Source organism: Priapulus caudatus, unplaced genomic scaffold (genome assembly GCF_000485595.1).
Source record: "Priapulus caudatus unplaced genomic scaffold, Priapulus_caudatus-5.0.1 Scaffold837, whole genome shotgun sequence".
Lineage (NCBI taxonomy): Eukaryota > Metazoa > Priapulida > Priapulimorpha > Priapulimorphida > Priapulidae > Priapulus > Priapulus caudatus.
Genome location: NW_014577898.1, coordinates 78,014 through 87,732, shown reverse-complemented (window position 1 = coordinate 87,732; position 9,719 = coordinate 78,014). Strand labels below are relative to the sequence as shown.

Here is a 9,719-nt window from a genome sequence, read left to right as displayed (position 1 = left end):
AAGTGTAGAATAATACAAATATGAAGATACAAAAATTACATGATTCATAATTGCTTAAACGTTATACAAGATAAGCAGAGATAATTTCTATGTCAAGCAAAATTTGAGCAGAATGTTTACAGTAATGACAATATAAATAAACAGTCTTGAATGTAAATTACAACAAACCAAGCTAAGTACGTACGTTTATGATACGTTAATGAATACATATGTCTGTACTGAAGCAATCTGTACAATACCATATTCAAATAAATTCAATAGAAGAATTTCTAAACATCTGACATATATTATAATCAAAGTCAATAAATGAGCATATCGAAACGCAAGCAATTTAAAGATCAAAAAACAACAACAACAAGCTATAACAAGTCAAGTTTGCGAACGATACATAATCGCCAAGTAAAGGAATAACTCAGAAGTTTTATGAAAAAGGCATTTGAACAAAATTGCAATTATAACATTTGGCCATATGTAACATCTACAATAACATACATTTGACTTGACAAATGAAAACTGACATTAACTGTATCAATTGAGTAAAAAACAACAAAAAACTGACAAACAATACATATAAATGTATAGCAGCATTCAGTGCAAAACCATATTTAAATATAAACAATAGAAAAATGGAAGAAATCCTAAACATTATATACAATGAATGTATATAACAATTTATAGGAAAGCTAGCAATTTACAGATCAATAACAAGCTAACAAGTTAAGATTGCGAGCAATACATAAAATGCCAAGTAAAGGAATAACTCAGAAAACTTTCCAAATTGAAAACAAACTTGTAACGGAATTTTGTCAAATCATTACCACACTCAACTAAATGCTATGTAAAAAAGTGTAACTTCATTAGCATATATTACTAGCTAAAAAATTGTCTAGGAAATAGTCTGCATTTAAACATGCATTTAGAAGAAATAAATAAATATCTTGTAGAAGTATTATTTGAAAAATAGCAATTACATGCCAGAGTGTTACAACAATCGTGTAAAATCACTAGAAATGACATCATGATAAACATAGAGAACTAGTTAATCACGGGCCGGATATGTTCTTCATTAAGAGATATACTGTTGTAGTATGTTGAATTTATATTTATAGCTGAACTGTTTAATAGTACGTGATTTGTTAATTACAGATAAGTCGTTGCAAAGTTTAACTCCAGCCGATTTAATGGATTTAAAACCAGTATTCGTTGATACTCTAGGAGTAAAGTATAAATTGTTAGTTGCTGCTCTTGTCTGGTAATGATGAGAATTCTTCTAGAATAATTCAGGGAGAATGCCTGCATTGAATTTAAACATAAATTTACCTAGCTCTAAATTATAAATGTCGATTTGTTTAAGCAGTTGCAATTCATAAAAGTAAGAGGTTGCATGATCCCTCGAGTTAGCAAATTTGATAAGTTTAACAATTTTGTTTTGAATAGTTTGTAGTGGTTTTAAAGTGGTTTTGTTGGCTGTACCAAAACCGCATAGATTAGAGAAGGATAGACCAGGGCATAGTAAATAGTGCGAAGCATCTCTTGTGGAATATAGTGTCTTAATTCGTCGTCGTCGTCGTTTCGTTGGAGCTGATTTACACAAAGTGTTCAAATGATATGACACTGTCTTTCCTGTCAAGTTTAACTGATTGGCCAGACTACTCGAACAGAATGAGTTGCTAGACACTGTATCCGGTAGTGCATCGACCAGGACCTTATTGTTAACTAATACCTGTACAATGGGCATGTACGTTTCTTTGTCCGAGAACATACTCGCATTTGACACGCTCCTGCTTGGGTTTACAGATACCGACTGATCACCAACATTGTGAATATACATGGTATGTTTCTTTCCACAACCCGGGACAGAACACACTGATCTTTTCCCACAATTGTGTGCACTATGCCCAGGCAGCAGACAGTTTTCACACAATCTACGCCGCTTAACCAGATCTATACGCTGCTTAACTGACATACGTTTGAACAACTCACAACGCCACATCCTGTGATATCCACTACACAGAACACAAGCTGGTTGTGGCCTAGCATAATTTCTATTATAGCGCATAGCTGAAGCACTAGCTGAATCACCATTAGCCCCTGCACTGGCAGACATAGCATGGGACGTAGAAGATTGGACTCTGGGTTTACCTGCGGTTTCCCTTTTAAATGATAACCCCCCATATACCGGATCATTACTCTCCAGAGCCCGTTCTGCGACAAACTTGACCAAATCAGTGAAAGCAGGATAACACCCTCTTGCCCTCTTAATTTCCAGTGCACGGTTCTTCCACATTATCTGAACATAGGGCTGCAAGCGGTAGACGATATCAAGAATTGTGGACTGTGAGCTGACTTCAGCAAGCATGCTCAACTGATTCAAAATTAATTCTGCATTTCTTAGGTCATCGGCCAACTGCTGGATTTCGCTTGGGGACCTGACAGGTTTCTGTCTTTTTAAATCCGAAATGATTCTCTCTGCTACTAAGTGGGGGTTTCCAAATCGTTCCTTCAGAATCTGCAAGGCTTGTGCGTACCCTTCGTCCCCACCAATCAACAGACAGCCGCGGATAGCGTCCTTGGCAGGACCTTTGGTGTACTGCACCAGGCGGGTTAATTTCACATTAGCATCCAAACACACTTGATCGATATTCAATTCGAAAGATTTTATAAACTGGTGATAGCGCAAGGTATCCCCATCAAAATACTCTAACTCTACTTTCGGCAGATTCAGAAAAGCAATTAGATCGCTCGGCAGCCCACCGGTCGCAGCTCCCTCCTCCAATTCTACCTTCGCCGGGTCACTTACATTAACTGAGGCGGATTTTACCTTAATACACTTTTCCAAAGCCTCAATATAATTATCCTGTTCTTTATAGTAGTATTCTTCGCTATCATCGATATCGGAATCGCGAACAAGGGCATTATGAAAAACATTATGTATATCGGTAAACGTCTGAAATCGATGACTTAACGCCAGACACTGTTGCTCTACGCAGTCTAACCTGTTTTCTGCCAACAACTGGCGCGTGTAATTTATCTCTTTCGTCAGGGCACGTTTCGCCTTTGTCCTTTCTGATTTTTGCTTCGGCCATCTTGAAGTGTAGATCCTGCCTACGTCCGGTTAATCAGGGTGAAATGGAAGGTAGACTCCATGGCAGCGTTTTTCTACTGTGATGTGCGCCCGCCGAAACGAGGAAGAAGATGAAGACTCAGACTGTGGTTCAACCAGCCATTTTATTTTCTTCTCTATCGAAGTTCCTCTTGTAAAGATCCAGCAGACTTACTGAGTCAATACTATCAGAATTTGAAAATGCCTTAAGAAAACAAAAGTCACTCGACTTATTGTTAACATTAGTCAAAGACTCAACAATATCTTTATTAATTTTAAGAGTAGTGGAATAAAAAGTCTTTCCACTATCATCCACTTTCTCCTCAGTGGTGAATCTATCTCTCCACATCTCTATACCAATAGCTGCCCATCGCGGAATGACATCATTTTGACCTATTTCACTGATTATAGGTAGTCTCTTGGTTATATTCACAAATCGACTAGGTACCTCTCTGCCGAAATTATCAACGATAGACCGCAAACTATCATCAATCAGGCTACATACAATGCATTAGCAATTTATATCAACGAACAGTCATAATATGGCGTACGTAACGTATCTTACATAGGAAATTCACACCACGCCAACGCAAGATAACGACAAATACTAACGTACGGCTGACACAATTTTACCATTGAAATATCACGAACATGAATTGTTCTTAAACTAAATATACAACTATCCGCATTCATGTAACAGAAAATAAAACACGTTCAGAGCGGTTGGACGGGGTTAATCATGAGCACCTGAAAGGGCACCCTCACCGCACGGACACCGCCACGAGAAGAACGCAAACTCAGTTGACCTAAATAAGCGGGACGTCCGGTAGTCGGAGCTACCAGAAAATGCGGAACCGCAAAATGCGGAGCAACTAGTGTAACATCGCATACCAACGCAAACATTTATCGCTGGAGATAACATGAAGCGTTAGGGAGATCATTAATATATATATAAGAAAGAGTAGTGGACCCAGTGTTGATCCTTGAGGGACACCACAAGTCATTTCCGCCAAGTTTGATTTGTGTGAATTTATGCATGTGTAGTGATAACAATTAGACAGGTATGATCGAAAAAAATCTAAAGTTAAACCTCTAATACCGTAACGTTCCAGTTTTGCGAGTAAGATATTATGATTAACCGTATCGAAAGCTTTGGATAGATCCACGCCGATGTATGTTCATGTCCACTTTTCGTAACATTACTAGCCGATAATTAAGAAATGTGTAAGAACGAGTGTACATTAAATGAATCCGAGTTGTAATCACAGAAAAATATCCATTTATACATCGGCTACTATGTCTGTCAGAAATCGAAACGGAGAAATCGGCGTGTCTCTATTTTTCACAATGATTGACCACTGCCGGGATCGGATCGATCGGTTTAAAGCTAATCTCATTATACCATAGATACCAAGGGCAGCATTGCCTCAACTAAAACAAGTGTTTTAATCGTGCTTGGGCCGTAAATGTTGCCGCATGCCTGAGCAGCTGCGATGCTGTCATCTCCTGGGCAGCATATTTTGCCCAGAATTGGTGAGCCTGCCCTGCAGATTCTTCGTCTGGTTACGCTGGGTCACGCAGGACCTGTTCGTCAGCCACCAGTGTGTGCTGTAAATCGACGATGTCCGACTCGCGTTGCAAAAGTGGGACGAGTTTGTAGAACGAGAGTTTGGCATTTCCCGCATAGCTATTGAGACGGGTGTGCCATCCTAAAAAATGATTACAAATGGATTAGGACACTAAATTTGTTAACATCAGACAAAGAACCTTGATCGTTTTGACCCTTCTTCTTGTGTTCACATTCTCATACACATATTTCTCTTACGGTTACACTAGAGCAGACTTCACCTAGCTTGGTAGAGTTAAAACCGGAAAAACATTACCGAGTTAATCAAATACCGAGTAAGAATTTGTGTTAAACATAGTACCAAAATACATACGGAACATTTTTTTTTCAAATCTGATGCAGGCTTAGTTTACTATAAGTTAACTGGTACTGAGTAGGTCGGAGTCCACTGTATATGATTATAGTTTAAGTTAAAACTATTTACCTTCAACATCGTTCTTTGTCCTGATGGTCAGGTTGTAGACATTCCAATTCGTAGGCTGCCAGGTCGGATTTTTAAGCCAGCTTTCACTGACGTACCTCACCAGTTGATGAAGTTGAGGTGATGTTGCCCTCTGTTCCAGTTGTTGGAAGGCTGGCTGGATGTCAGCAGCAGGTAGAAATGGCAATGCCATCAGACTACAGATATACCTATACTCCTGTCCCCGGAGGCTGTATGTCGTCGAGTCCGAGCTCCATGGTTTTCCGCCACACTGCCTGGCTAAAGTGAAATGCGCATCCATTGATGCTTGCATTTGGGAATTCATTACGAATTGCCTTCCAGGCACCTGTTAGAATATAGTGAAACACAGTGTAAGGCACACAAGCACATTTTATGTAAAACAGTGACATGTAAACAATTTTTTAAATGCAGGCGGGCATGCGGGCGGTGGACGCAAATATATGACTTTCGTACTCATGGCCTAATCCTAATTTAATATGTGTATCGCCGGTAGGCCCTACCTAGCCTAGGCCTACTAAAAGACTAAGAGATAGGCGCTAGGCTATTGATAAACAAAAGCCAAGGCCAAGGTTCCTAAACAAAAACATATAGCCTACCTCTGGTTGGGTCTTATGCCCTTGCTGCTGGATGTATGTTTTTTTCCTCCTTTCAAGCACTGGAAATGGACCTGGTAATATTTAACCTCATTCGTCTTTGGCAAACTCGATCTGGTCCAGCATCCAATAATCGAGAGTGGCGCCGCCAATAAGACATGAGCTGCTCATCTTCAAACAGCCTAATAGCGGCCAAAACATCGTTAAATGACGAAAATTTATCTCCAAGTTTCAATATTCTTGGAAGTTGAACCCGCCATTTGCAAAATCCCGCAATGGGAAATCCCTAAATGACGTCATAACACAGCCAATCAGCTACGATTGTCGGCAAAATAGCGTTTACCAATATTTTGCCGCGTCCGCAAAATATCCACTTCCAATTTTGAAGACTCTAAAACTCAAAAAGAGAAACTGTAACGTTACAAACCGGGACATTACTAACCAACAAATTTGCCAATTCTGCCTAATTGCTTGATTGCTTAGGGAAGTTTTTTGTCTATCTAAACAGTCATTATCATTATGGGTTTCACACCACTTTGTTTTAGTTGCTCTAAGAAGACATCAAAATGTTCATGTCCACTTTTCGTAACATTACTAGCCGATAATCAAGGTTTTAGGGTTTTAGTATTTATTACCCTAACTTAGCCTAATCCTGATACATAATTTTGGGATCGTGGTGTAGAAAAGTGCACTAGCACACACTAGACTTTCTAGTTAACCTTGGGTTAGGGTACTGTACAAAACTGGGCCCAAGGATAAAGAAGATCTTATCCTACAGTCCTACAGTCCTATCCTATCAACTAACATCATCCTATCCAATCACCGTACTGGACATCATCTGTATCCTTGAACCTAAAACTGTACATCAGTCTCACACATTCATTTTCATGGCAGGGTTCTGCCCAGGATTTTTTAGTCCTGAACATTTTTGATTTTTGATAGTCTGAAACTCAATTTCCTGCATTCTGAGCAATAAAAAGCCCATATATCACTCTTCTTCTTTTCCTTTTTTTATATAAAGAATTAGTGCCGGGCGGAGATATATAGTGCCGGGCGGCAACTGCAGGGCAAACTACTCACCTGAATGTGCCACCCTGTGAGTGTGAGCCACAGGTAGGCAGCACAATATCCACAACGATGAGACTCTGGGTCTTGCTCAAAGTCGTCGCAATTTTCACAATTTTGGCAGGTTCCACGACGTACACCACGCTTGTCAAGCACCATCTTGCTGAGCAGATGCCGTATCTCTGTTGTTATCTCTATCACAGATTTCGAGAATTCTGTACTATCGAGTCGATAGATGGCACTGAACTCTACACTACGTATAGACTGGTCACTGGTACCCGTTCGCCACCTTCACTCCGGTACGTATCCTTCGCTACACTGACGTAGTGACGTTATAGTGTAGCGTGTGGAACTGTCGACTGGGTACCAGTCTACACTACGTAGTGTAGAGTTCAGTGATTGAGGGGGACTAGGGGGCAATATTTTTACTTTTCAAAATGAAATGTAATGAATGAGCTTTCAAAACTAGCAGGAATTAATACACCACCAACAATCCAATAGCCTGCAGATCTGATGGCATTCAAGATAATAACCCGGCCTTGATGGTGTTCTTCTTTATGATAGTGCCTAACCACCAATCTTGTCACTTCACTCTTGGCTGGAAGTATCAATGGGTGTTTAATCTCTTCTCGTAAGTTGCTCTTCTTCAAGCGCCCATCGATTCGGATCAAACCGTCGCCATCGATCACTGGGTCTAAATTTTTCAGTTTAGACAAATCAGTTAGCTCATTGCACTGGGCTTCCTTTACCAACAACTTCTCTGCTCTAGTCGTGTCAGCAACAGTCAACTCACCGGATCGCCTCTACCCTCTAAGCTTGTAGTAGAAGACAGCATCTGGCGAAAACTCTTGACTTTCTTCCAACTAGGCATTCGTTGCAGCACTTCTGAAAACACTGCCACCTTGACTTGTGCTGCGAACACTCTTGCTTGTTTAACTTCTACATCTTCCTCAGTCACTGTAGAAGCAATTGCCTCCTTGATGACATAGTCTGCCTCATGCAGGAAAGCTGGACCCTGCCACCACATATCACAATCTTTCAGGCGCTCTGCAATCATGCCCCTTGAGGCAATATCAGCAGGGTTGTCACAACTGGGTATGTAATGCCATTGCGCTGGTAGACTTTCGTCACGAATCTGTCTCACCCTGTTGGCTACAAATGTGTGGAATCGTCTAGCTTCATTGTTGACATAACCGATTACCACTTTACTATCTGTCCAAAAGTGCTCCACTACGTTCTCATACTGTAACTCTCTTTGTAGGATGACTGCAATCTTGACAGATACAGTAGCAGCCACTAATTCCATTCGAGGCATGGTCACCGCCTTAAGAGGTGCAACCCGGCATTTGCTGATGAGCAATGAGCACTTTACGTTACCATGATCATCGACTAGCCTTAAGTAGGAACATTGCCCGTAGCCTACTTCAATGGTATCGCTGAAGTGATGCAACTCTGCCGTCACAACACTAGATGGCTGGTGCTCGGATGGCTTGTAGCACCTGCTGACGTATACATCTTTCAGGTACACCAACTGACACTTCCATCGGTTCCAGTCTCTAAGCACTTCCTCGCCAATTGGCTCATCCCAGTCACCCCACTAGCACATACTTGCTGCAGAATGCGTTTCCCTATCAAGACATAGGGCCCAAGAAAGGCTATGCTTTTGTTCCCGCCTCTGCGAGGGCCTTCACTATAGACCTCTCCAATGTTTCGGCATCCTCATAGGGCGAGTATTTTGTCGTTAATTTATTTAGGTTCCTTTCACATTCCCTTTGGAAGGCTCCCCAATCGGCATCTCTGGTTTTCTATGATTTCTTTATAGTGAAATCTCTGATGCTATCGTTCTTTTAAAAATACCTTTAGTGCCAGGGTGATTACTAGAGGGAAATGGTCTGTAGTTATGTCTTTTTAATATATTGTCTTTTTAGTGTATTTGCCGTTACATCTTTCATCCTCGTTTAATATTTTTACCCCAGAGGTCTCTGTGAAATCCAATAGCAGTTGCCCATTTCTATTTATAGTCCCCTGTATCATGCCTATGTGCCCGTTTAAGGTGAGTAACTCCCTAGCTCTAGTACTCAGTACAGTAGTAGGCCTAACTCCCTAGCTAACACAAAAACGTTATTACAACGTTTTGATACCGTTATGCAACAGTTTTTATAACGTTTTTTGCAACGTTTAGTTAACGTAAATGTGTCGGGTTTTTATAACGTTTTTAAGATTCAAGATTCAAGATTCAAAGATGTTTATTTGTGCATAAGACATACATACATACAGTGTACAATGGAAGATATGAGAATGACAGGTCACAATACATGATTTGACAGAAGCACGTGGGTGGCGAAGGACCCGAAGGTCATCAAAGTCTGCCACCCCTGAAAATATTAGTTTAATACTTTAATACTTTAATGCTGGGCCGGATGAGTAAGCTTCATAGCTTTTTTGGACCCCTCTATATGATATCAAACATTGCAGTGTCTCAGGCAGTCTTTTGACCCCTCAAGATATATATGAAATGCTGTTACTTGTACATGTGTTTTTGGTGGTGCGCACATAAGAAAGAAAAATAGGACTACACTAACAGGAGGTGTCGAACTTATACTGATGCCACTGGTTGCTGTTGAGCCGAGATTTGAAGATGTTTAGACTCTGATATATGACCACTACACTTGGAAGATTGTTCCACTGGTCTACGACCCTAAATGAAAAACTGTTTTGTCTGATTGTCGAATTACATCTTTTCTTAAACAGTTTTAGTTTATGACCACGTGTGTTATTACCACTTCTAACAAAGAATACCTGTATCATGTCGTATCGATCTCTTTGGTACTCTAGTGATGGTAAACCGAGCTTTAGAAGCCTCCCCTTGTACGACAAGTGTTGTATGTC

The 9,719-nt window shown here is 40.5% G+C and overlaps 1 protein-coding gene across 1 annotated transcript; it reads right to left on the bottom strand.

The window, feature by feature from the left end:
- Positions 1 to 4,038: 4,038 nt before the first annotated feature.
- Positions 4,039 to 5,523, bottom strand: LOC106813868. Its single transcript, XM_014818110.1, has 2 exons — positions 5,155 to 5,523; positions 4,039 to 4,812 (listed from the first exon to the last, which is right to left on the bottom strand). Exons 1-2 carry the CDS (start codon positions 5,474 to 5,476, stop codon positions 4,667 to 4,669), a joined length of 468 nt encoding a protein of 155 aa, XP_014673596.1. The 5' UTR covers positions 5,477 to 5,523; the 3' UTR covers positions 4,039 to 4,666.
- Between the last annotated feature and the right edge of the window lie 4,196 nt (positions 5,524 to 9,719).